The following is a 27,446-nucleotide window of genomic DNA, read 5'->3' as shown; positions in this document are numbered from 1 at the left end:
AATAAAAAACAATTATGACTTTTCTACCATTAAAATAAAGTCTTTTTAATTATACTAATTATGTATTTTAATTATTGTAAAATAAAACACAAGTTATGTATTTTAATTAAATTAATATCTTAATGGATAAGAAAAACGGATGGATCTTATCAAAAGTGTCAAGTTGGTCAAGTCAAACAATTAATTTAGTTTTATCTTACTTCTTAAATTATCAAATACACATTAATAAATAAAATCAATATTAAATGGACCAATTTAACAAACTCCAATTTTTTTTCAACAGAGAAGATCATACCAAAAAAAAAAGGAGACAGCGTGATCTATAAAATCGTGAATCCAAAGGGGAACGTGAATCCAAATTAGGGTTTCTCTAACCATGAAACCTGGTGAGTTTGATCCCATTCTCCTATGGGAAATTCAGGTAGAAATCTTATCGTGGCTTCCAGTGAAAACCCTGATGCAATTCAAGTGCGTTTGCAAATCATGGAAATCACTCATCTCTGATGACAAATCGTTCGAAAAATTGCACCTGCACAGATTGACCAGAAACAAGCACGTACTCGTCTCCCTGATCGAAACTGGCGGCCCTCCCGTCCACTATGAGGAAGAACAGGACCACTGCCACATTCCGTGCCCCTTGCGTCGTTTGGTCGAGAATCCATCGTCCATGATCGACGAAGAAGACGAGTGGTGCAGTTTGAAGGGTACATACCGCGTAATTGGCTCATGTAATGGCTTGGTCTGTTTTCACAACATTTGGGATTCATATTGTGGTGTCAGCGACACATTCTGGGTCCGGCTTTGGAACCCGGCCACGCGCTTGTGGTCCAACAAGTCACCATCCATAATTACCATCTACCATTCCGATTTCGCGAGTTTTGGATTTGGCTATGATCATTCACGTGACACTTATAAGGTGAGTTAAAATTTTATTTTAGGCTATGATCCATCATGCTCCAGCTCCATTACTTTCCTGAATGGAAAGATTTTAATCCTAACATACCCTTAATCTGTTATAAGAAATATTCATTTTAATCTTATAATTAGGTACTAATAAGTCAATAATAAAATGCCAAAATTTAAGATTTTATGATTTTTATCCTTTTGATTAGTTTTATTATTTCTCTTTGGAAGGTGGTGGGGATTGCAGATTATTTGTCTTCCTTGGAGACAGTGGTTTATTGCAAGGGTGATAGTGGTTGGAGAACGATTTCGAGCAAACCTGGTATTGGAATTTCGCTAAACGGACACTATGGACACTTTGCGAGTGGCTGTCTCAATTGGTTAGCATATGACGAGTTGAATCAGCCTGATCAAAACCTTCTGGATATCGGGAGGAGGGCGTTGGTGATTCTTTCATTTGACATGTGTAAAGAGACGTATAGAGCTTTGTCATTGCCTGAGGATATTAGTGATGTTAAGACAAGTCTTAGTGTTTTGGGAAATTGTCTGTGCCTTTTTCAAGACCGTAAAGGAACCCATTTTGATGTGTGGCAAATGAGAGAGTACGGAGTTCGTGAGTCTTGGACTCGGTTGGTCTCTGTCAGTTATGAACATCTTCAATGTGATGGCTATATGTCTTATCCGCGGCCGCTGATGTGCTTGTCTGAAGATGGTGACATCTTAATGCTCTTCGAAAATCAAAATCGGAATGTTATTTTATATAATCTAAGAGATAATAGTGTGAAACATATTCAACTTCCCGACAACAAACGTTGGTTGAATGGCTATAGTTATGTACAAAGTCTAGTTTCGCCATATTAAGATTAAGGTTATCGTTTCCTCCTTGACTGACACAAGCTGCTCAGTTATAACCTAGCTACCTCATGAATCATCTTTTATCTGTTTTAGAGAATCCTTATAAGTGTGCTAGAACCCGTATCTCATGTACTATACTTTATCTGTTTTGCTGGTTTTGTCTGTTGGTTTATATCTATTAAAGACAATTGCTCAAAGTGACTGTTATTTTTGGTATTTTCAATCGGTTCCATTCCAAGTAATTTTTCTTTCATGTTTCATTCTGGTATTGCATTATTCTTTTGCTGTTTTGTCTGTACTGATTTTGCAAACCATTAATTCTCAGAGATAATTGAAACTTACACATGACAGATAAGCCAGAATTGGCATCTTCTGGATCTCGTATCTGAAAGTAAGGCAAGCATGAAAAGTTTCCAAACAAAGCCCTAAAACATAGACTAAAGGTTGTGCAGTAAACAAACTCAGTATTACAGTATATTATATTCTGGAAAGCTTGTATGTGTAGATTACAAACTCATAATTAATCAATATTCTTTCCACTGCTTAAATGAAATGGTTCTACACACCAGAAAGTTGCACCCTAACTATTCGCTTTTGATCATTGTTTTGAACTATTAATCAACTTACTGGGTCTCTTGTGTCTTCTGCCACTGATAACTGAGCTGCTTCTTCAACTTTATAGAACATTTCTCTTTTTTCTATTCCTTTTTTTTATGAATTCATATAAAGAACTTATATCAGCAACACTAACCTTCAACTTCAAGTATGGATTTAACCTTTTATACCTGGTTGAGTACATGAGTTCTTTCTAGGGGTTGAATTGTTTCATCACTTTCTTCCTCCACATTCTCTAAAATTTGTTTCAGAATCTTTTCTTCCTCTGCATCAAGATTTTGCATGCACTGCTCAAAGGCAGATGCCAGCTCTGGGCTAAATATATAGTCCTCACTGGATTCATTTGCAATCCTAGTGTTCATTAGAGAATAGCTGCCAAATTTTGGGGTGACATAGGATCCCAAAGAATATATTCCATCTGCAGGGAGCCATTCTCTTAGACTAGCAATGGCTGGAGATTCAATGTTGGATGGGATTTTAAGTGATTCTAGCCTCTTTGCTAAAGCCTTTCTCTTATTTCCCTTCTCAATGGTGCTTCTTACCCCTTGAGCAGCAAGCACTCTTGTTTTATGACTTGCAATCACTTCCTCATTTCTTATACCTGAACTTGGAATGTGGCTTTTAGGACTTGAAGTAACTTCATTGCTTTCTGGTTGCATTTCCTTGATTACAGATATGTCAGATTCGAGTACTTGAGAGTACTCGAGTACCTGTGAATACAACTACGTTAAACAGTTGTTACCTTTTCCTTAGTATGATGATTTTGTATTAGATATAAATTTAGATACCTGAATGTCCATGTTGCCTCCCGAATCATCTTCATCATTAAACCCACGTTGCTGAACTCTATTGGACTTGTTCAACCAAATTTTATTAACTATACCATCATATTCCTCCACTGTGTGGAAACTCCTGCTACCTACAGCACCCTTGGAGCTCAAGTCATGTTTATCTTCAAAACCAGATAATTTCTCCTGAGCAAGAGAGTGCACAATATGCTCAGGAAAATAATGCCAACTTTTGGACCTGTTTCTGTTATCACTTTCAAATTGTTTCCCTTTTACTTGGCCTAGTTTTGCTGATAGCTCCAACTTCTCCACTGTTTCAGAACTGGCAGACTCAATAGCAAGTTTTGAGGACTTGTTTGAACTATAGCTCCTAGAGTTCAGCTTGTTGGAGACTGAGTTAGCAGCGCGGACAAGTGTTAGGTACTTGTCACTGCCATTTGCGGAGATGATAAAATCTTCTAGCAATGGAATGCCGTTTACAGTTCTATGTGATCTTTGCTTTCTCTCTTCATGGAAACTGATTGATCTGGCAATTATTTCCTTTGAAGAAATGCACCCCATGGTAATTACCTAATGCACACTGCACACATGACAATGATGAGAGGGGATATAAGCATCAAGCCTCGCAGAACACTAGTAAGATATGGATGTTGACGTATAATATGTTTGAATCAACTTATTTTTCTATAAAATCAATTATGTCACCTAGAAGCTACTCAAAGAAGCTTATCCCAGGAATTGATTTTGACTTTAGAATTAATTATAAAAGGGTTTCCAAACATGCACTTAGAAATCAGGGATTTACAGATTGGAAATAAATTGCTAGGAAACATGGCATCTGACTAGTTTTGATGACATATATTTAGATAAGGAATATAAGACAATGATGAGAGGAGATATAAGCATCAAGCCTCACTGAACACTAGTAAGATATGGATGTTGACGTATAACATGTTTGGATCAACTTATTTTTCTATAAAATCAATTATGTCACCTAGAAGCTACTCAAAGAAGCTTATCCCCGGCATTGATTTTGACTTTAGATTTAATTATAAAAGGGTTTCCAAACATGCAGTTAGAAATCAGGGATTTACAGATTGGAAATAAATTGCTAGGAAACATGGCATTTGATTAGTTTTGATGACATATATTTAGATAAGGAATCTAAGTACACAAGCAGAAAATAAGTAAACTTTAGTCTAGAGGATTAATTGTAAATTTTTACCTGTAGTTGGAGAATGGTGACCAGTCTTTAAGTCCACTCCTGCAAAAGATACAGAACTGGGGTCAGAGAGTGGTTTTACTCTAAAGCAGAATACTTAAAGGCTTTTGACCTTTGGCTATGAACCTGAACAAGAAACTTTTGAATTGAAAGCAGAATCCAGCATGAGTTTTCACTTTTCAGCTATACTTTAGAAGCAAAATCCAGCCTTACACCATACCCATCTTTGTTACTTGATAGCTTACTACCTCAAGTGGAGCCAGATCTCAAATTGATAGTAATTTGAAATCTTGGAGTGGTTTGTGAATTTGGAATCACATACACAAAGAAAGAGAATCAGTTATGATTATTCTTTAGTTAAGGTCTAGAAAGTGCTCTGATGCTACTTACTTTCTACCTTTTCCATGTATAAATTTATGTTAGCTGCACGGTGCTCAATGTTTAAACAATCTCATTTTCTATGCAGATTTTGCTCAAAATGTTCAATCCGTGCAATAAGGCTAAGAATAAATTAATCATATGCACCAAAAAATTAAGTGGTATGAAAAAAAGATGCAAGAATGTGCTTATTATATGTTATATATCTCAACTTACTTGGCTTACCTGGAATTAGATGTACAACTTGCTGATTTTCAGTTCTAGTTCGGATTGTGTCTTGTCTTGGCCATTTTTTTTTGAATATGTAGGTTTAGACTTTTGGAGATGGTTTAGACTTTTATCAAACATGGGAAGGTCCCACTATTGATTAAATATTCCAAGTTTGAAATTATATGTACCTAAAGTTTGTATTAAATAATGGGCAATCCAATAGATGCTCTACTAGTAACATTGCATACTGCATCATCATCAAATGCATGTTACATCAATGGTAGAAAAAAATGAATTAATAGGACAGCAGAGAATGGACCCCTCAGAGGCCTTCAGGGCCCGAGTGAACTAATTCCAGTTCACTTGATCTGCAAAAATTGATTTGTTAGTTGATGTTGTTTTGCACAAAAACTTGTACCAAATATGAAAACGTTTCATTTTCAACCTCACATTCCAGGAAATGTTTTAAGATACCTTTCTAACAAACGCCCCTTTTTTAATGAATTAAAGCTCAAGGATTTGGAGTAAATTTAAATAGTACTCCATGAATAAGTGGATCCCTCTCTTACATATAATCTTAATATTAAAATATCTGAATTTTCCTAAAAATCTCAAGATGTGATTAATGATAAAAATTAAAATAATATTATTATTTAATTCTTAAGACAACAAATTGAAATTTCTGACAATTAGTAATTAATTGAATGAAAAATATAGAACATTATTAATAACTAAATAATATTTTTATTAATTTAAATTTGAATTCAAATTTACTTTACTTATTATTATTCTTAAAGTTTTTCTCAAGTTTCCATTAGAAATTAAAATAATATTAATATTCTTTCAAATCTTAATGATAGTTACTTTTAAATATCCATTTAAAAAAAAAAAACTTTTAATATGTTCAGAAATTGAGACTTATAGAATTAGTTGTTATTGTAATGACTAATTAATATTGTTATTAATGTATATGTCAAGTCAATTTTAATACTTCGTATATTTTATATGTACAAAATAATAATTTTGTTTTATTTTATTACTTTAACAATTCCTCAAAATGTGATTAATAATTAATATTTATGTTTGTATATGAGAATTGAAAATTCTCACATTAGTAATTAATATAAAATATTATTATTACCTAAATCATATTTTTATTTTTTTGAAATGAATTCATATTGTTATTAATGTAAAAGTTAATTCAATTGTAATTTTTTTTATTATATTATTAAATTTTTCCTCAAGTAGTGATTAATGATTAAAATTAAAATAGAATTATTATTTAATTCTAAATATGAGAAATTTAATTTTTTTACAATTAGTAGTTAATTGAATGAATAATATTGAAGATTATTAATAACTAAATAATATTTTTATTAATTTAAATGTCAAGTCAATTTTACCTTATCTATTATTATTGTTATTACTTTTTTCTCAATTTGCGATTAATAATTAAAATTATATATATGACAAATTAATTTTTTTACAATTATTATGTAATATATTAATAGCTAATTAATATATAATTTTTTATTAATAAATAATTAATATTTTTACTAATGAATATGTCAAGTCAATTTTACTTATATATACATAGATATAATTTAATGCATAAGAAAAGGAATCTGAGGGTACTATAAAATCAAGAAGGTTGGGTATCCAAAGTGGAACGTAAATATTAGGTTTTCGTATATCGAAAAATTCAAATTCATTGGGTGTGAGTCTCTTTGATTCAATAAATTTTCTTCTCACAACCATGGAAACTGTTGATCTTGTTCCTGTTCTTCCTTTAGAACTCCTGATAGAAATCTTGTCATGGCTTCCCGTCGAGACCCTCATGCAATTAAGGTGTGTTTCAAAGTCATGGAAATCACTCATCTCTGAAGACAAAGACTTCATGAAACTACACTTGAAGAGATTGCCAAAAAACAAGCACCAGCACATTCTCCTCACCTTACAAAAGCCCGCCCCTCCCGACTTGGAATATGAGGAACGTTACGCCATTTCGTGCTCCGTGCGTCATTTTCTTAACAAGTCGTCACCCGCGATAGATGAATATGGGCTTTACACCTTGAAGGAAAAGTACCTCGTCGCTGGCTCATGTAATGGTTTGGTCTGTTTGCAGGGCTTTTGTGATCTTGATATCATGAGTGAGTTCTGGGTCCGACTTTGGAACCCAGCCACGCGCTTAAGGTCCAACAAGTCACCAACCTTTTGTAACGATGCCGACAGCTTGAACTTTGGGTTCGGGTATGATGATTCTCGTGACACTTACAAGGTAAGTTAAAATTCAATGTCAAATCCAATCTTTGAAATACAAGTTTAGTCTTTAATATGAATATGATGTTTCTTTGGGTCGAGTCAATTCCCACTTCAAATTACCTTGAATTGAAGACTATTTTGATCATAGAGAGGAAATTAGGGTACAAGATAAGTGAATTTAATTTGAGTAGTGAAATGAAAGTTTAAAGATTACATAATTTTCATTACTCAACACAGATACATGATCCTTTTGGGCTAATTTTATTATTTCCTCTTTGCAAGGTGGTGGTGCTTTCAAATTATTATTACAACCGTAGAGAACCAAAATTGGAGACAATGGTTCATTGCATAGGTACTGATAGTTGTTGGAGAAAGATTTTGAACGACCCTGGTTTCCCATTTTCGTTAAAGGAACTTAATGGACATTTTGTGGGTGGTTGTATAAACTGGTTAGCACTTAACGAGTTGAAATGTCCCCAGAAGTTTGTGATTGTTTCATTTGACATGTGTAAGGAGGCATATAGTTCTTTATCGTTGCCTGACGGTACTAATGAGAGTATTAGTCAGCTTCCTAACCTTAGGGCATGCCTTGGGGTTCTGGACAATTGTCTGTGTCTTTTTCATGACCAAAAGGGAACCCATTTTGTTGTGTGGAAAATGAGAGAGTATGGAGTTCAAGAGTCTTGGACTCGATTGGTGAGTGTCAATTATGAACATCTCGGATGTGTTGGCTTTATGTGTCGTCCACTGATGTGCTTGAGTGAAGACGGTGACATCCTGTTGCTCATACAAAAGGGAAATCTTGATGTTATCATGTACACTGTAAGAGAAAATAGTGTGAAATATGTTCAACTTCCTGACAACAAAATTTGGTCGGATGCCATTGGTTATGTACAAAGTCTAGTTTCACCATGTTAAGATTAAGCTCCTCCATTGGCAATATGTACTTCGATTAATATTGGTGGCTCTTTAGCTTCAGTAATTTGTTGGTGACTCTACATAATATGCAGGCAGCTATGCATTCCCCTGTGCAAATATTAACTTTCAAAGTAAAAGTTTCCCTTAATCTAATGCAATTGTTTCATCTGAGTATTCAATAGTCATTTTTCTTATTTGCACAACTAGCTAGTATACAAAACAGATTAATCAAAAATAAGAACAAGGCTTTGCAGGAAGTCTTTAATATTTATTAAATCATATATATATATTAGCAATTCTAAAGAACATTTGATAAATTGTGAGTTGAAACTAATTTAGTCATAAGCCACCTTTAACGTCTGTTATTCATAATTCCCTATAATGTCAATGGGGTTATTTTCAGAGATTCCAGCAGTGGGGTTATTGACGATCACATTGTAGCAAGTGCGGGTGAATAAATACAGTACAAGGTTAGTGCTGCAAAATGAACACAGGTCTATCTATCCAATGCTAAAAGACCAAAGTTATGCATTGTTTCACAACAAAGATCAAATGAGTGAGATAATCCAAACCTCAAACAAGTCTTTCACATTAAGCACAATTGCAGCTCAAAATGGCTATGCTTTTTACACATGACAAGTATAACAAATATTCATTGATCAGTTATAATTGGCATATTCTGGAGCTCAAATCTGAAAGAAAGGCAAGCATTGACTAAAGGTTGTGCAATAAACAAACTCAGTATTACAGTATATTACACCCAATTCTTTCCATTGGTTATATGAAAGTAGACAAGACACGTGCGTTGCACGGTAGTTGCTGGCTTTAGACTTTTTTGTTTTTGTTTTAATAGAGTAGAAAGTGATGTGTTAAGTTTCAAGCATAAAACAAAAAAAAAATTGCAGATAGAATGAGACTGAAAAATTACTTGAAGATATGATAAATAAAAGTTTTATTTTTTTATCATCTATGATATCAAGTAAACTAGTGCAACAGAAGTGGATATACTACAAATACGAGAATAAATAATGTATGAGATGGTATTGTTATTTAAAAATTGTATTAAGGAGACAATAGTACTTTTGTCATTGAAATGGAATTTGAAATTAAGACATTGGAAGCTAGCTAGTAAAGATGTACTTATTGATGTTTATTCCTTTTTTTTTTTTAAACTATTTCCCTCTTTATTTAAATTGGTTGGACAAATTTTTTAAATAAATGTCAAAGTAATGTATTAAAATAATATTAATTGTTTTATGTATAAGGAAAGTTGTTGATCATAATCATTTAGGTGAATCTACCAATGCTGCTTACAAACATTTGCTAATTTATAATGCATGGATGCCTAAAATAATTGAAGGTATACATGCCCCTATACAAATATTAACTTTCAAAGCAAAAGATTCCCTTAATCTAATGCAACTGCAGGTTTCGTCTGAGTATTAAATAGTCATTGCTGTTATTTGCATAGCTATTATACAGAACAAGCCTTTGCAGGAGGTCTTTAATATTTATTTCAACATATATTTATTTGCAATGGCAAGCATCATCTGATAAATTGTATCCAACCCCAGCTTTATGAGTTGAAACTGATATAGTCAGGGAACAAGTAGTACCAGTGGTCACTGGCAGCCACCAGCTGCAAATCCAATCTTTGAATTGGCAACATCATAAGCCACCTTAAATGTCTGCTGTTGATAATTCCCTATAATGGCAATAGGGTTATTTTCAGAGCTCCCAGCAATGGCCAAACAAGTAACTCCCTTGTCAAGTTCTATAAGGGTATTATGAGCCTTAAGTGGAAGATCAGCACCCCCACCAAATATCATCTGAATCTCAGGCACTTCTGACATTTCTTTGACATTCCCCTTAAAACAAGTATCCAATATTGAAATTCCTGGGGCTTGTGCATACTTTTTGGACATTATCCTCACAAAAGAGTTTTTAAGTGCAGTATAAACTGGCATAGGTAGCCTTGTAATTACTGTACCGGAGTCTATGATAGTAGGCACCTTATAACTTGATGCTGCTAATCCCAATGGCTTTCCTCCCACAGTAATAGCTGTCAAATCCAGACCATACAAGGTGGGAAGCATTGGATTCTTAACCAAAGGAGTGAACTTGTATGATGATGTTGATGTTATTGATGAGCTTCCAATGGACAAGAAACCTTTGTTGGAAGAGTTGGGGGCAGAAAATGATGTGGGGAGACAATAGGAGAAGGCATAGCCATGTTTGCTTGACACTTGGGCAAACATGGAGAGTTTGTCATTGGCTAGGCCTAAGATACCAGCAGACTTTCCAAACAACCCTTGATTGTCCTGTCCACACCCAAACACAAAACTTGATAATGTCTCTGATGGAGATAAGGTTAGCACATCTTGACTCAAATAACCAAGTGAGAAAGAAGTGTCACCATAGCTTGCTTTGTAGACACAAGCACCAGATCCACTTGAACAAGTTGGGGCATTGAGTGTGGAGCCCTTGAGAGAGGAGCACTGAGAGGATGAACATGGAAAGGTTTTATAGGTCTTGGAAGTGGAAGGATTGAAGACAGGGTCAACCTGCGCATGGCAGTATATAACACAAGGCTGGCACTGGAGCCAGGAGAGAGAGCTACCAGTGTCTACAAGCATGCTAAAATACTTAGCAGGAGTCCCAATTCCCATTTTTGCATAGTAATTGCCTGAGCCAATTGACAAACCTGATTTCAATGGCGTGTTCACAAGTTTTGGTCCCTCCACTTTATCAGAAGAGGCAGTAGTATCTGAATGGTTAACCAATCTGGAATGAAGAGACCTGACACGCTCCTCATCTTTTATGAACATGTCAGAGAATGAAAATGGTGATGTGGATTTTAGAGAGGAGTCAAGACCTGTAACATGATACAAATTGAGCTGCATGCCAGCTTGCTTGTTCCTTAAATCATTATCTGCAAAATGGAGAGTTTGCAAGTTTAGACTACATAATCTACATGCACAAATTCAGAATTTCAATCTACTAATATAGAAAAAACACAAAAGGTTGCTATCTATAATAAGTTGCCTCAGGTAAACATTCATGTAAATTAAAGAAAATTAAAACTGCTATCGAACAAAGGAAACTAGTAGTTAATTATGCTGCGGTATAAAGAGGAAGCTTTTGCTTCCATCAAGTTAATTAAGAATTAGCTAGAAAATTGTTAAGATGGCATACCTTCAACTTCCACCAGAGAAGATGCTATTGCAAGATATGCAAAGAAAACTAGAAACCCAAAGAGGCTCATCTTATTTTGCTGCATCTGCAAAATTGATTATGAGCTAGTTTCTTTACTCTTCCGTCAGCAGATATATGGTACACTAGAGCAACCAGACACTTTTCCTTACCAATGAGGCAACTGAAAAATGTACAGAAATAATAATTTGTAGCATGGGGCCAAAGTTCAAACTACTGTCTTTCATTTTCACCATTGGAGTGAATGCTTTAAATACCCTCCAACCTCTTTCCTCCTTGACGGACCCAAGATGTTAACATACCTCGTGAATAAGGATGGAGCAACTAACCACATGGTCCTGTGACCCTTGATAGACTATAGTTGTTACAACCGCATTTTAAATACTCAACCTATCATTAATCTACCTTGATAGACACTATCATTAATCACATAATCTAAACATACACAAGGGAAGAGAGAAAAAGGAAGAGTAACTATGCTGGCCAAATATTAATTATAGGTGTCCTTGTGCAGCTGAATCTTTCTAGCTCAATCAATCAACAAGGAAACACACGAGCAAGCCATAAATGTGGCCAACTTGTTCTGCTATATTTACTATATCATGATATAGAGTTATTTGCCTGAGAGTTATATATATCAAGCAAATGCCTACCCTGAGCACAATCAGAGATGGCTCCAGAAGACCAGAAGTCAATAATTATCAGGTTTGTCGGCAGAAGAAGCATTTAACAGTTACCCTTGTCAAAACTGATGACAGGGACAAGCAACCGTAAGGTGCACCATACTAGTATTAATCAAGGAGGAAGCCATCACTGGCTAGATTTAGAACAACAGTGATTTCCCTGATTGTAAACTAGCAACCTCAGCTTTTTGCCTGCATATCATATACACTACCGGCCTTTTAGTTCCAAGGTCACAGCTCATTGATGCTTTTATTAAAATGAACCTCCATAATAGATCAAGTTAGCTAGTGAAAGTTGCTATTTTCTTTATCAGGAAAGGAAGTGAAGTTTTTGCTATGCATAATAACGGTGCTATAATTGAACTTTCTTCTTTGAGTAATTTTTCTCAGCGCAATTCTTAAAACTATTGCCGTACTCTTCATTTTGAAATGTAATATTAATTAATTGAAAATATGAATTAATTAGTAATTATAGTACACATACGTGTAATAATACATATATTTACCTAAACAGAAATCAACAGTTTACCTACAAAGTATATCAGTTTGGAACATGACTTAAAAATCACAAGGAAGGATGAAAATTTTGAACCATAAAAGAAGAACTAAGAATCCTCGATATAATGTCATAAATATCACAGAATTTCATATATTGATACACGAGAGTCATATGTTGGTACATGGAAGAAAACATATGCCAAGTATTCTGGAGAAAACTTGAGATAACTAAAAACAATGATAAAACCACCCCAGCATTCAAGTCCATCACCGCCGAAATGCATTGCCTTCACCTGCAGATCTGCCTTGAGAATAATGTGTCCGACGCCGGACACTCTCAGCTATAGATGAGCTCCCACCTTCTGCAGCACCATATATACTTTTTTGCGCAGTATCCAAGAAATTCTTGCCACCAGATTTACTATTTTGGGTTGCTTCCTGTGCATCAGTCTCCTCAGCCTTCTTAATACGTTTCCATCTCTGCTCTTCATGCAACTCAGCAGCAAGTTGCATCTGCCTAAGTTTAGCAGCCCGCTCTTCTTCTGAAAGTTTAGGAGCTGCATTTCTGCGCTTATAGTGTGATCCATGTTCAAGTGAAGTACCAGAAGATCTAGTGGAGCTTGGTTCTGGAAAGCTCACATTCCCCCTTCTTGGGGCATCAATGATGGATCGACCTTCTGAATTTCCTGGCTTTGACTTGTTATAGTTTCTGTCATCAGCATCTTCTTTATAGTCTTTGACATTTCTTTGCCTCTGGTGGTGACTGGGGGGTCTTTCTCTGTATTTTGTATCTTCATAGTGATTCTTCCTTCTTTTCCTTTCTCCTTCACTTGATTCATACTCTGAATCTGATTGGGTCTTGTGATACTTCTTGTCAAAATCTCTTTCACCAGTCTTTCCTTTTCTCCTATCACCTGTGTCATCTTCGGAATCGGACGGTTTTTTGTGCTTTGATTTACTAGAGTGGTGCTTCTTTTGCTTTTCCTTCTTGCTTGGATCTTTCTTCTTGTGTTCCTTTCCTTCAACCTGACATTGTTAACAAATAAGATGGCCATAAATTAGAAACGTCAAACAAAATGTCTTGGTGAAAGTAAAGCATAACAACTTTTTGACATCTTATTCAGTGAATGGAATTTAAAGACTATGAATGCAAAAAGTAAATAAAGAGGGAAAAAAGCCCAATGTGGGTGTAATAGACTATAAAGTAACATAAACATAATCCTCAATTGCATAGAATTATACAAATCCTTCATCAGACAGAAACTGAAGATAGCATGAACAAGAACAGTAGCAAACAACATGGACACCCCTGAGGTGGCTGCTATGGACACAAGTTTGCAGACAATGGATGGTCCTAAACCCAAATTGAAGTCACCAAGGAGGAGAAGGAGGCTGCAGAGAAATAGCAAAAATGTGTGGTGATGGGAGATATTGTTATTGTAACAGCACTATGTCTTAACTAAATCACAAGGAGAGACCCGTAGAATTCATGAGTTAACAAGGTTTTAGTTGGTCAGCAGTTTCTGCAATATGCTCCAGCAAACAAGAGCCCAGGGCACACACTAGCTAGTTCTAACAATTTATGAGTGTTACATAAAAGTTAAAACATGACCACTGCAATTCATCTTAGCCAAGATATTAACCCTGGTTCACACCAACAAGTGAACCAATTTAACTTTAGTCAAAGGTAACAAGTAACAACTAATCAATTACCCTAACCAAAAAAGGTCATCAGGGGAATCTCAAATTTTCTTCCATACAAGCTAAACTGTATCTACCTGCCAGTGAAAACCAGCTAATTAACTAGTCCCTACCTTGTAACCCTCAATCAATCTAAAAACACATACAACCAAATACCAAACTAGTATGATTTCATAGATTTCAACTCTTCACATCTAATTTCCAAATCCAAAATCAACGAGAGGCTTACTGATTTTCTGATGATGGCCATCTTGACAGGGTTATTTTTAATCTTCGCAAGCGCTTCCTGCTCGCGCTGTCGAATCATGAGCAAAGGGTCAGAATGAAGCTTCCTCCATGCATCATTGGCAGACTGAGGCTTATCCTCGAACAACGCCCCAGGCACACTTGCCCCCTGCTGCTGCTGCTGCTGCACAAATCAACCATAAATCAACCCATCAGAAGAAACAAACCAAAAAAAAAAAATCTTTTTCTAAAAAAGCACAAAAATTCAACAAAAAAAAGATCATGCAAACTTACATTAGAAGCCGTAGCAGATGACGACGGCGCATCCGCTGCATCGGATTTAGGAAACGCTTCAAGCGATTTGAAACCTTCAGAGGAAGTTTTTCCAACCGACAATCCCGAATCATACAGAAACTCCAACCTCTCCTGATGACTGCAAGAGAAAAAAATAACAATCAGTAATTCAGTTTGCTTTTCAATTTGGGAATGCGGTGAAAACCCTAACCCTAGAAATTGAAATTGGGAATAAAAATTGGGGATTTGATAGGGGAAATAGAGAGAAAGTGAAGGGAAATTACGGGACGAGGCCAGCTTTCTCTTGAAGAAGACGAAACTCGGTGCGTTCACGTTCTTCCTTGATCTGTTTGCGAAGCTCGTCAAGCTTCTTCTCCTCTGCATCGTGCTTCTGCTCTGCTTTCCAGACGTTCTCGATGTTTCTAAGGCTTCCCGTGTGCCACCCTTTCTTGTTCAGAAACTTCAACGCCATTGTTTGATTTGAATTGATTTGATTTCAGGAATGGGAATGGAGCAGTAACACTCTGGTTTTCTTCAATCTTCGTAGCTTCTTCCTTCGACTTGTTCGAGAGAGAGAAGGAAAACGAGAACTGAGAAAAATCAATGATGGGCGATTTTATACTGCTGGGCCGGGTCGGGTGGCCCATAATATTTGGGCTTAAATATGTTCACCCAAAAAATCTTAAATATAAAACAACTTAAATATGTTTTGAAAGGCGGGCATGTAGATCGGTCTTGGCCCAAGCTGGGCGACTTGACCTCCACAAGGAAAGACCAGTGTCTCAGGCGAGTCTACCTCTTAGGACTTAAGTTGAAACTTAGCGAACTTGACTAGTCTTGAAAGACTCATCAAGACGAATCAGGGTCCAGATGTAATAGACTTAGGATTAGAGTTTAACTCAGCTATAAAAGGCTAAACCGAAATGTTTCGGACAATGCAAAGTTGATGTCTTCTAAACGCTATGTTGTAAATGAACATAAGACAGAACAAATAAACAGAGGTCAAAACAAGGTTTAGAATCTAGTGACTTTCCACATAAAGGTCCACTTGAGTCAAGTCAATCATTATCATATCATATAAATATATAGCAAAATAGGGCATGTTCGACAAGGGAAGAACAGAACAAACGAGGGCTTTGCTTTACTTTGCATGAGAACGAGGGTTTGTTGCAGCTGAAGGAAGCAGCAAGATACGTAGTGCTTTGTGGTTGTGGTTGTGGTTGTGAGAGAGAGCGAAGAAGAAGAGATGAGTGAATGGAACTACGTTGTGACTGCTCACAAACCCACCAAAGTCACTCATTCATGCGTCGGCAATTTCACTGGCCCTCAAGACCGCAATCTCATCGTCGCCAAATGCACCCGTCTCGAGATTCATTTGCTCTCTCCTCAGGAGGGCTTGCAGTTGCAGTTGCAGTTGCAGGTATATATCACAACTTTGAAGAGAGGTGTCCGTGCTTCATAGCAGGAAGAATACTATTTTGCTGTTGTTTTAGTGCTTAATGGAATATTCATTCCTTTTCCTTTTTGGTTGAGTATTGTAATAGAGTCAGATAGATAAATGTGAAGATTTTCTTTGCAGCCTATTTTAGACGTCCCCATATATGGAAGAATTGCCATCCTTCAACTCTTCCGCCCTCATGTACGTTTGTTGAATTTCTATCTAATATTCTAGTTTTTTTTTTCTTACATAATAGTCTTCCTCTTTATTCTTTCATTGCTTGTTTGGTATCAAACAGGGTGAAGCACAGGAATGTCTGTTTGTTGTGACTGAAAAATACAAATTCTGTGTTCTTCAATGGGATCGTGAGACTCATCAACTTGTTACAAGGTATGCATGAAAGAAAACACTTCTTCCCTTCTGAATGAACTTACTTATGTTCTGGCTTTTTTTTATTTGTATAGATTGAAATTAAAATATTTTTCTGGAAAAATTCTTCATAAATTATTGATGTGGGAGTCTGTCAACTGGTTGTAAATGTTATGTGGCTGTAATAACAATCTCATTGTGATTTTGGTAATGCAATAATCCATTTAGTAAACTTGTTTTGGATGCTGAACTTAGTATGCACTATGCAGTGTGTAAAAGCCAGTTTCATAACTTTGGAGGAGCACCTTTCTTCATAAAAAATCAATTTGTATAAGATTTACAGAGTCAATAGTCAATTAGTCATTGAAGCATATGGCTTTCAGGTGTCGCCATTGGCTAAAGAAATGAAGACAAAATAATGTTCTTGATGTGTGTTTTGTGGTGCTTGTTGTTTATCAGCTGCTTAAACACGATATATTACTAGAAAATCCATGTTGATGAATTTTTTATCCTCTCTTACATAGGAGTTAGAGCCTATGAAAAAGGAAATTAGCATCCTTTTGAAGGTAGGAAGGAATAACCATAATCCATTATAATTTTTATTTTTTAGCATCCTCTCTTGTTTGGTTACATCTCCCCTCCCTAGACTGAGCCCCGTGCACTGGGCCTCCCTTTTACCTTCTGTGTATTGGAATCAGTGGTTGTTGGTTTCATAATTTTGAGTAGCGCCAGCGGCTTAACCACACAAGCTTGGAATTTCAGTAAAGAATGAAGAATGGAAGTTTTTCTTGACATTGTCTTTGTCAAATTTTGATTTACTAAGGTATATGAAAGGAGGGGTTTATCTCGTTGTTTGTTGAATTCTCTGTATTGTTGTCATCCAGGGCTATGGGGGATGTTTATGATCGTATAGGACGGCCCACAGATAATGGTCAGGTATTTAAATTGTTTCACTTCTATCTACTAATTATTCATGGGTGGTGATTGTGTCCACACAGTTCTGATAATTTTTAACAACACCAGTGCTTTATCTAGTTTAAGATCAGTTGAATATTCTTCAGTTCATTTCAGCGGTTATCCATTTCTCTTTCTGCAGATTGGCATTGTCGATCCTGATTGTAGGTTGATTGGACTCCGTTTGTATGATGGCTTGTTTAAAGTATGTAACTTCCTTTCTTTCATTATCCTGTAAAAATATTAGATTAGAAAGACAATACATTTAGGTTTTCAGTTTCATGTTAACAAATTGAATGATTTATTGTTCATTGATCTTCCAGGTTATTCCTTTTGACCATAACGGACAACTCAAGGAAGCGTTTAATATTAAGTAATCCTATTATCTTTTGATTGTCTCCACACAAGATTTTATTTACAATTTGACCTTCACTAGGTGTTCATAATTGTAGTAACTGAGGGTAGTACCTTGATTAATTATTACCAGTATACCACAGTCCTAACCATGTATATATGACTATGACCTAGAACCTTTCATGTTGAATATTGTGTCTCTATATAACTTGACATACTTTTCATGTGTCATACATTTGGGTCAATAAAGAACTTAGATGTAGTTTTCTCTTAGAGAATAAAAAGAAGTATGGGTATACTTTGATTAGCTGGTTTAATCTATGTTTAGTTGAAGAGGTTGTTTTACAAGCCAAAGTTTGTACCAGTTAGGTGGTTAAGGTACCTATACTTCCTTGGGTTCATATCTCTGTCCTAAAGAAATCATTTGTCATGGTAGAAAAACTGAAAAGACTTTTTTATCAACGACGATGCTCCATTTATCAAATGTATGAGTCTTGTTTATAAAAGCTTTAACATGTAATTGTTATGGTGGAAATAATTCATGGCTATAAAAAGATGTAGATACTGTTCAGTTTCTTTATGTCTTTTACATCGCGCCCCCTGTTACTTTGGGTAATGGCTGTGCTGGGAAAACAACCCTAGCTTTCTGCTCCCCTGGTCTGATAGTAGCTTGTGAGTTTCTTTGTGTACATCTCTCAGTTGCCATAGCATTTAAGAAAACATTCTTACATATATGGGTGTAAAACTGTAAACCATTTCTTAAGTTATTAAAATGTCAGAGTTGACAGCAATGTAGGGGATATATGCAGATCCTTGTTTGCAACTTGCTGATAAATTTGTCAAATATAAATTATAAGGCTAGTAATTTCTGTTTCTTTTTCTGATTTAGTTTAGTATATTAAGATTATGATGCATCTTTTTTTCAGGCTTCAGGAGCTCGATGTTTTGGATATTAAATTTCTTTATGGTTGTTCAAAACCAACTATTGTGGTTCTTTACCAGGTTTCTAATTCTATTCCACCTTTTGTTTTGGGGGTATTAGTTGATTAGTTCATCAAATAGACTCCGTCTGAGCTGTTAACTTGTTTGCTAGTTTCTTTCCTTCACTCATTTATTTTGGATTTGGAAGAGGTAGTCAGGGAGTGGAGAAATCTACAACACCTGTTTCTGTTTGATTTTATGCACTTATTTTCTTATATGGATAGAAGAGCATGGGCTCTTGACTCCTTACTCCTTAGTGAGAATTCTTTTTTCCATTTCTTTTCCGCTCTGGGAGAAAAATTCATTTTTTTTAATGGCTTCACTTAAAAAAATGACTGTAAAGAAAGCATGTGATCAGTATAATAGCATGCGTTAAGTCAGTTTTTGTCAAATTAATTCCCTCAATTTTCTAATATTGCTATATATGAGAAACAGAAGATGAAAAAAAGATTACAGGCAAGTTATACACGTAATTTGTTATAGAAATGACTGAAAAGAGTTAGCATGACATTGACTTTTATTAGAATTTTTAAACATGTATAACAGTATAAGACAATATTTGTAGTGTTGAGGTTTTGAGACCCACATGTCTTGTATTATTGCAGTTTGAGTTTATGATTGGGCATTCATATTCTTGCATAACATTATCTATTCAATGTTTCTATGATTTTATTGCAGCTGTATATTTTATATTTCCCTTATGTAATATATTTGGTTGGAAACATAACTGCTTTTAACATAACCATTTTGTTGACTTTGGTATTATATTTAATTAATGACAGGACAACAAAAATGCTCGTCATGTGAAAACGTATGAGGTTGATCTGCAGGACAAAAATTTTGTTGGGGGTCCATGGTCCCAGAACAACCTTGATAATGGGGCTAATTTATTGATACCAGTTCCCCCCCTCTTTGTGGTGTGCTTATTATTGGTGAAGAAACCATAGTATACTGTAGTGCTACTGCTTTCAAAGCTATCCCAATCAAACTCGGACCTGTATGTAAAAAGACTATTTGCTACTTTCATTTAGATCATCTGCATTCTTCAGTGAAATTTTAATTTTGGTGAACTGTATCTATATTACAATTTTTTGGACTTATCTAAATTCTACCATATGATCTGCTTTTCAGTCACTTACAAAAGCATATGGAAGAGTTGATTCTGATGGTTCTAGATATTTACTTGGTGATCTCACAGGAGCGCTTAATCTTCTTGTATTAACCCATGAGAAAGAAAAGTAAATGACCACCCATTGTCTTGTTTTACTTTTGTCTTAACAGATTTATTAATTTTCTCTGTGCACAAATTTGATGATTAAAGTAGTAATCTGCATTTTATCTTGAAAAACCAACGATGCAGTTTTTAACTTCTGAATATTATGGTTTGTCATGTACATTTTTATTTTGTAGGGTTACAGGACTGAAAATTGAGCCCCTTGGGGAGACTTCCATTGCATCTACAATATCATACCTTGATGATGCATTTGTCTACATTGGTTCATGTTATGGAGATTCTCAGGTGGGATAGTAAATTTAAACATTATTGTATAAATGTTTATGAAGTCCATATGCATATGGAATTTTAATTTTATCCAAAATTCTGATTCCCCCAACTCCTTCTTATGAACTTAGTATGGAGACTCTGGAATATTTATTATTTATATGTGAAGTGGAGTCTGCATATTATGTTGGAAGTTGGGTAATTGCCTATGTTGAAGAGGCTTTTGAAAATGTTGCTTAAAAAATACTCCCTCCGGTCCTATTTATAAGCAACAAAAAAAAAATTCACATAGTTTAAGAAATGTAGTTAAACTAGATAAAATGCATTAAATTTGTCTTGAATAAAAATAAACTTCCAAAATTACCCTTTGTTATTAGTGTTGGAAAGTGAGAAAGAGAGAGAATAATTAATGAGACACATTTTACAAGTTAGAATTAATAAGGGCATCATTGGAAAAAAATAATTAATATAGCTCAAACTTTCATTTGGTTCTTATAAAAAGGACCAAGATTTTTCTTCTCTTTCATGCTTATAAATAGGACCGGAGGGAGTATATGCTATCACCCCACACATAATTTAACAGCATATGTATGGCAAATATTTAGCATTTCAACTTCATGACATAAAAAGTGAAAACATAAGTCAACAAGACAAATTAATGATCACCGCTTCCTGTTCTTAGCTTCTTCACCAAAATCTCATTTAGGTATTTGATGTGTTTTCTTCATATTTTGAAATGTATTATGACTTATCCTTAGCTGTTTACTTTTACGTGCATATTCAGACATGCCATTAACAATTTCTGATGGATGCAATTCAGCTTATAAAACTAAATCTACAGCCTGAGGTAAAAGGCTGTTATGTGGAAGTTTTGGAAAGGTATGCGAATTTAGGGCCAATTGTTGACTTCTGTGTGGTAGACCTCGAAAAGCAAGGCCAAGGTCAGCTTGTAACCTGCTCTGGAGCTTACAAAGATGGTTCTCTTCGCGTTGTTTGTAATGGAAGAGGGATCAATGAGCGGGTCAGTTCCCCTTCCTATCCGCCCAGAATGGGACTTCTGTACCTAAGAAATTTTAAGAAGAGATAAATTAAACTGTATCAAGCAACACATGTTTTGTAAAATATTATTTTATTGATGTAGGCATCTGTAGAACTTCAAGGTATCAAAGGAATGTGGTCATTAAGATCCTCAGCAGATGATCCTTTTGACACTATCCTGGTTGTGAGTTTTATAAGTGAAACGAGAATCTTAGCAATGAATATTAAGGATGAGCTGGAGAAAACTGAGATTGAGGGATTCTGTTCTCAAGTACAGACATTATTTTGCCATGATGCAATTCACAATCAATATGTACAAGTAGGTTCTGATCTTATTTTCCTGCTTTGGTATTTTTCTTCTATTCTTGTTGATTTTAACGCCTGCATCTCTCTATCTAACTCTTAAATGAAGTCAGATTTATTAAAAGAAGATAATCAAGATATATCTTGTGCACATGCAGACAACTTCATTAAGTGGGATAAGGCTCAGTTGTTGTTGATGCTGTCTTTGATATTTTTCTTTTGTTTGAAAAATATAATATAATGAAGGGAATTTGATTCAGAGTGTGAGGAGAATACGCTGATATTGATGGGTCTTAATCTGAGTCATAAAAGAATTGGAATCCATTGTAATTGAAAGAAACAGATTTGAAATTATGCTTTATGTTTCTGGAAGCTTCTTGTAAATGCTTAAGACTTGCATGGTCGATTATAGTTTGTCTGTAATCTTCGTAAGTTGATACTATAAATTTACATTCATCATTTGCATGCTTCTTTGTTTTTTTTTTTTTTGCTTATTTATTTTGTTGAAATGATAGCTTCCAATCATTAGCTAATAAACCAACATAACAGGTCACCTCAAGCTATGTAAGACTGGTTAGTTCCACAACTAGGGAGCTCCGGAATGAATGGCATGCACCAGAAGGCTATTCAGTAAATGTAGCTACTGCAAATGCTACCCAGGTTTGATTCTTATTTTAAAAAAAAAATATTACATTTTAAACTATAGGTGATATTTCTTGGTGATACCTCTTGATTCTCCAATTACTCTTACATTAACACACATGTCAGATGTTGGATTTTACTATCTAAACACAACTAAGTTTGTATCGAGTTGGTAATTATTGTTACACCTGGATTCAGGTTTTGTTGGCCACAGGCGGTGGACATTTATTTTACCTTGAAATTGGAGATGGCATACTACGGGAAGTAAAGCGCACCCAACTGGAGTATGAGATCTCATGCCTAGACATAAATCCAATTGGTGAAAACCCCAATCAGAGTCATCTAGCAGCAGTTGGAATGTGGACTGACACAAGTGTTGGAATTTTTTCTCTTCCTGACCTGAATCTCATCACAAAGGAGCATTTTGAAGGAGAGAAAATACCTCGATCTGTTCTTCTTTGTGCGTTTGAAGGGGTGCGCTTTCCTTGACCTATCTTGTTGTGTACTGGTTTTTTTGCTTCTGCGTAGGGCATACTAATTTTAAAAAAAAATGCCCGAATACCATTTGGGGTGCTCATCTCCTAAGTTCTAATTTTAGAATGGGTATTTCGGATTTTACACATTCAAATGGTTTTGGTGGAATAAGCAAGATCAGCAACATTAATGTCTATTTTACAATTCTGCTCAAGTTACATATTTATCTAATGATGCTCCAAGGATTGATGACACATCTGCTAAGCTTCCAACTTATCTTTCTTAATTTTAATTGTAGTTTCCTAGTTTAAAGATTTCTATTAAAGTGTGTTTCTCTTTTCATATTGTTCTCCAGATATCTTACTTGCTATGTGCCCTTGGTGATGGTCATCTCTTAAACTTTATGTTGAACACAAGTTCTGGTGAGTTGACAGATAGGAAAGAGGTCTCTCTTGGCACACAACCTATTACACTATGGAATTTCTCATCCAAGAATACTACCCGTGTTTTTGCTGCATCGGATCGGCCAACTGTGATTTATAGTAGTAACAAAAAATTACTATATAGTAATGTGAATCTGAAGGAAGTGAGTCACATGTGCCCTTTCAACTCTGCTGCTTTTCCAGACAGGTACGGTTGTCTTTTTTAGCTTGACATCCAAGAATGGTTGATTTATCCCATATTGTTGTTTCTGGGCCTTGTACTTTTGATGCAAAATCCATTATCGGTGATAGTACTTTGCCCCTCATAATTTCAACAGTTTGGCAATTGCAAAAGAAGGTCAGCTCACTATTGGCACCATTGATGACATTCAAAAACTTCATATTCGCTCAATTCCACTGGAGGAGCATGCACGGCGTATCTGTCACCAGGAACAATCCAGGACTTTTGCTATTTGTAGTTTGAAGTCCCCTACAAGTGCTGAAGAATCTGAAACGCACTTTGTTCGCTTGCTGGATGACCAGTCTTTTAAGCTCATATCGACTTATCAACTTGACTATTACGAGTACGGTTGCTCTGTAATTAGCTGCTCCTTCTCAGGTGATAATAATGTGTATTACTGTGTTGGAACTGCATATGTATTGCCAGACGGAAATGAACCAGACAAGGCAAGTTGAGAAATCTATATTATTTTCAGCTTTGATCTAGTCAAAGCCTCTGATATCCTGATTCATTGGCCTTTTCTAAACAAATGTAGGGAAGAATTCTTGTTTTTACTGTTGAAGATGGAAAGCTACAACTAATTGCTGAGAAAGAGACTAAAGGAGCTGTTTATGACTTGAATGCGTTTAATGGTAAATTGCTTGCTGCTATTAATCAAAAAGTTCAGCTGTATAAGTGGGTGCTCCAGGATGATGGCACCCATGAGTTACAGCCTGAATGTGGATTTCATGGACACGTCCTAACTCGATATGTGCAAACTAGAGGAGATTTCGTTGTAGTTGGCGATCTGATGAAATCAATTTCCGTATTAATATATAAGGTAAGCCTCTAAGTGGTCTTAATGCTGAAGTTCATTTGCAAATGAATTTACTATCTTCAATATAACTTTTCTAACCATGCCATTTACTTTGTTTTTGTTGAATTTTGAACTGCTATGATCCTTATTGTGGATGAATAGTTAATTTTCTGGATATTTGCTCCATTTTCTTTTGGAATGATAAATTGTTGCTCTTTATTATTTAAGCATGAAGAAGGTGTTTTTGAGGAGAGAGGTCGGGACTACAATGCAAATTGGATGTCAGCTGTTGAAATCCTTGATGATGACGTATACCTTGGCGCGGAAGTTAGCTTCAATCTCTTTACAGTTGGGAAAAATAGTGAAGCATATCCAGGTCGTCTGGAAGTACTTGGTGAGTATCACCTTGGAGAACTTGTCAATCGGTTCCGGCATGGCTCCCTTGTCATGCGCGACGATGGTGCAGGAAAGATTCCAACTGTTATCTTTGGCACCATTAATGGTGTTATTGGGGTAATTGCTTCTCTTCCTCATGAGCAGTATGTTTTCTTAGAGAAGCTTCAGTCAAACTTGAGGAAGGTGATTGAAGGCGTTGGAGGACTAAGCCATGAGCAATGGAGATCATTCAAGAATGAGAAGAAAACTGTGAAGGCCAGAAACTTTTTGGATGGGGATTTAATTGAATCATTTCTTGATCTCAACCGCAGTAAGATGGATGAGGTTTCCAAGGCATTGGATGTTTCTGTAGAGGAGTTAATCAAGAGAGTACAAGAGTTGACTAGGTTGCACTAAGTTTATCCTAATTTGGAGCTTCTTTGTTCCTTTGTTATATCTTCTCCTTAAACTTTTACTTTCCTTTTTGTGAATGTGGATTAAAGTGACAACAGTTTATGTCTCATCTTGTTTCCCTGACCTTTTTCCCTCAGCTATGCTGAAACTAGTGAACAGTATGCATTTTACAATATGGAGCACAAGTATGTATGGAGTGCACTGTAAAAAAATTATCCATTTAATCCTAATATTTTTTTTAAAAATCCAATGAGGTTTGAAATATTATGTATAAGTTATTATCCATCCACAAGATTAAATGTACTGGTCATTATCCATCCATTTAATTTTAATTTTGTAATTAGATAAGTTGGATGGATTAAGTTGTCGATGGATTGTGGGTTAATAAACTATTTGCCACCCCTATTTGGAAACCGTTGTTTCTACAGTAATGGAGATTGAGTAATCTACTAATCTTCTTCCAAAGAAGACCACTCATCTGATATGGAATCTGTGATTGCACCCAATAAAATATACAAATTACTATCACTGATACATATACTATTGTTGATATATATATATATATATATATATGTGCACCACTAGAATGCAAAACTGTTAAAAGCATAAAGAAGTTTAAGTGGCCAAAATCACGCATTTCTGATATTTTCATTGCAATTTAAAAAGAGAGTGACGAACTGGTAAATGTGAAAGGAAATGGCTGCGCAGCTCTTGTTATTTATTCTGTTCACACCACACCAAAGCATAAGGAAACTTGACCCAATCTAGGAGCTTACTTTTCTAAGACTGCTTCATGCACTCGTGGCGGCGCAGCTCTTGTTATTTGTGATTTGTCCAAAACAAAACCAATCCTTCCTCTTCTCTTCCTCCCCTATATATACTCCTCAACCACCCAACCCTTTATACCATACTCACCAGACCTCTCTCTCCCCATCATCCCACAAAAACAAAAAGCCTCCTCCTCTTTATTATTCTCTTTGTTTTCTCATACAGTTTAGCAAACACTCTTAGAACCAGTTTGAATACGAGTCAGCAAATATGAAAATGGAAAAGTAACGCATCTCGAAACATTTTTTTATTAGTTAAAAATGTCTCGAAATGTGTTATTTTTCTGTTTTTATACTTTGTGATTGATATCGATCTAATTCCCCACCATGACATTGTTAACTTCTCGATCTTTGCCTTGTGCTTGGCCTCAAGATGCACACAAGAAAACATTGCATGGTCGCTTTTGTTGATCATGTCCAACCTCGCAAGCTTATCAAAAAAATATGTCCTACCTCATTCTGGCTTGCCATGACTTTCTTTTATTGGTTACACCATTTGGGTCCTGCTTGGGGCAAGTACTACTCCTATTACCACTTCTCCATCATCTACTTCTTCTGTTGTTTCGGACCCCAGCCGCAAAAACCTAACAAGAAAACAAACAACAATCTTTGATCCCAAAAGGTACCTTTTAATTGGAAGCATGAACCTCATGTCCTCCTTGGCACAACACTGTATTATGGCCGAGTCAAAAGCATGCATGGCCACAAAGCTCATGGTGTTCAACCTCGGTGACAGACGTGTCATCTCGACATGCCACCTCCAACTTAGCCAAGGAGACTCTCCATAGCTATGTGTGAGCTGATTTCCAATCAAGGAATCCGCCTACAACCTCATGTTCAAACACCGAAGCGTAATGCCATGAGCCTCATGGCCCTGCATGCTTTTGTCGCCACCAAAATACGATGGTGTGTCAGGGAGGACATGAGGTTCATGCTTCCAATTAAAAAGTACTTTTTGGGACCGGAGATTGTTGTTTGTTTTCTTGATATGTTCTTGTGGCCAGGGTCTGAAACAACAGAAGAAAAAGTATATGATAGAGAAGTGGTAATAGGAGTAGTACTTGCCCCAAGCAGGACCCCAATGGTGTAACTAGTAAAAGAAAGTCATGGCAAGCTAGAGTGAGCTAGGATATGATCATCAAAAGCGACCATGCAATGTTTTCTTGTGTGCATCTCGAGGTGAGCCCAAGGCAAATACCCAAATGCTGTCAGTGTCATGGTGGGGAATAAGAGTGTTTGCTAAATTGTCAGGAAACAAAGAGAGAATAAAGATGAGGTTTGGTGTTTTTTTTTTTAATGATGAAGATTGTGAAAGGGAGAGGTCAGGTGAGCATGGTTAGAGGTTGGTTGGTTAAGGAATATATGTAGGGGAGGAAGATAAGAGGAAGTGGTAAAATCATTATCGTTATTGATAATGTTCCTACATGAAGGATGACAGACCAAGTCATACGAGTTGGAGGTAAAAGCTTCATCAGGCATGTTTCGTCTTCCTTAGGGGCTTGTCTTCCTACATTAGAGTGATCCACCTCTACTAGGGGTATGCGACCGGCCG

At 35.8% G+C, this 27,446-nt stretch overlaps 5 protein-coding genes and 1 pseudogene across 13 annotated transcripts; 3 read left to right on the top strand and 3 right to left on the bottom strand.

Annotated features, from left to right (window-relative positions):
* The first annotated feature begins 276 nt into the window (after positions 1–276).
* On the top strand, positions 277–1,955 carry LOC130722883 (F-box/kelch-repeat protein At3g23880-like). The gene is made up of 2 exons (XM_057573746.1): positions 277–916; positions 1,135–1,955. Exons 1-2 carry the CDS (start codon positions 377–379, stop codon positions 1,762–1,764), a joined length of 1,170 nt encoding a protein of 389 aa, XP_057429729.1. The 5' UTR covers positions 277–376; the 3' UTR covers positions 1,765–1,955.
* A 247-nt stretch (positions 1,956–2,202) lies between these two features.
* Positions 2,203–5,078, bottom strand: LOC130722884 (uncharacterized). Of its 7 annotated transcripts, XM_057573747.1 has the most exons (5): positions 4,987–5,002; positions 4,510–4,672; positions 4,387–4,425; positions 3,162–3,741; positions 2,203–3,083 (listed from the first exon to the last, which is right to left on the bottom strand). In XM_057573747.1, exons 4-5 carry the CDS (start codon positions 3,720–3,722, stop codon positions 2,538–2,540), a joined length of 1,107 nt encoding a protein of 368 aa, XP_057429730.1. In that variant the 5' UTR covers positions 3,723–3,741; positions 4,387–4,425; positions 4,510–4,672; positions 4,987–5,002; the 3' UTR covers positions 2,203–2,537. The 7 variants fall into 7 exon arrangements, with proteins under 7 accessions (XP_057429730.1, XP_057429732.1, XP_057429735.1 ...); XM_057573749.1 differs by lacking the exon at positions 4,510–4,672 and having other exon boundaries at positions 4,987–5,078; XM_057573752.1 differs by lacking the exon at positions 4,510–4,672 and having other exon boundaries at positions 4,978–5,062.
* Positions 5,079–6,727: 1,649 nt separating this feature from the next.
* LOC130725670 (F-box/kelch-repeat protein At3g23880-like) lies at positions 6,728–8,151 on the top strand. Its single transcript, XM_057576878.1, has 2 exons — positions 6,728–7,249; positions 7,471–8,151. The coding sequence occupies exons 1-2, from the start codon at positions 6,728–6,730 to the stop codon at positions 8,149–8,151; spliced, it is 1,203 nt and encodes a 400-aa protein (XP_057432861.1).
* A 1,429-nt stretch (positions 8,152–9,580) lies between these two features.
* On the bottom strand, positions 9,581–11,590 carry LOC130726876 (aspartyl protease family protein At5g10770-like). The gene is made up of 2 exons (XM_057578197.1): positions 11,347–11,590; positions 9,581–11,083 (listed from the first exon to the last, which is right to left on the bottom strand). Exons 1-2 carry the CDS (start codon positions 11,429–11,431, stop codon positions 9,774–9,776), a joined length of 1,395 nt encoding a protein of 464 aa, XP_057434180.1. The 5' UTR covers positions 11,432–11,590; the 3' UTR covers positions 9,581–9,773.
* A 1,056-nt stretch (positions 11,591–12,646) lies between these two features.
* On the bottom strand, positions 12,647–15,361 carry LOC130723757 (uncharacterized). Of its 3 annotated transcripts, none has more exons than XM_057574883.1 (4): positions 15,050–15,361; positions 14,766–14,904; positions 14,476–14,655; positions 12,647–13,571 (listed from the first exon to the last, which is right to left on the bottom strand). In XM_057574883.1, the coding sequence occupies exons 1-4, from the start codon at positions 15,235–15,237 to the stop codon at positions 12,813–12,815; spliced, it is 1,266 nt and encodes a 421-aa protein (XP_057430866.1). In that variant the 5' UTR covers positions 15,238–15,361; the 3' UTR covers positions 12,647–12,812. The 3 variants fall into 3 exon arrangements, with proteins under 3 accessions (XP_057430866.1, XP_057430867.1, XP_057430868.1); XM_057574884.1 differs by having other exon boundaries at positions 14,476–14,652; XM_057574885.1 differs by having other exon boundaries at positions 14,476–14,649.
* Positions 15,362–15,857: 496 nt separating this feature from the next.
* LOC130724533 (DNA damage-binding protein 1a-like) lies at positions 15,858–25,297 on the top strand (annotated as a pseudogene).
* Positions 25,298–27,446: the final 2,149 nt, after the last annotated feature.

The sequence above is a fragment of the Lotus japonicus genome, chromosome 6 (assembly GCF_012489685.1).
Source record: "Lotus japonicus ecotype B-129 chromosome 6, LjGifu_v1.2".
Taxonomy (NCBI): domain Eukaryota; kingdom Viridiplantae; phylum Streptophyta; class Magnoliopsida; order Fabales; family Fabaceae; genus Lotus; species Lotus japonicus.
Note: the sequence above shows the minus strand (reverse complement) of the source record. Positions and strands in the feature narration are given on the sequence as shown.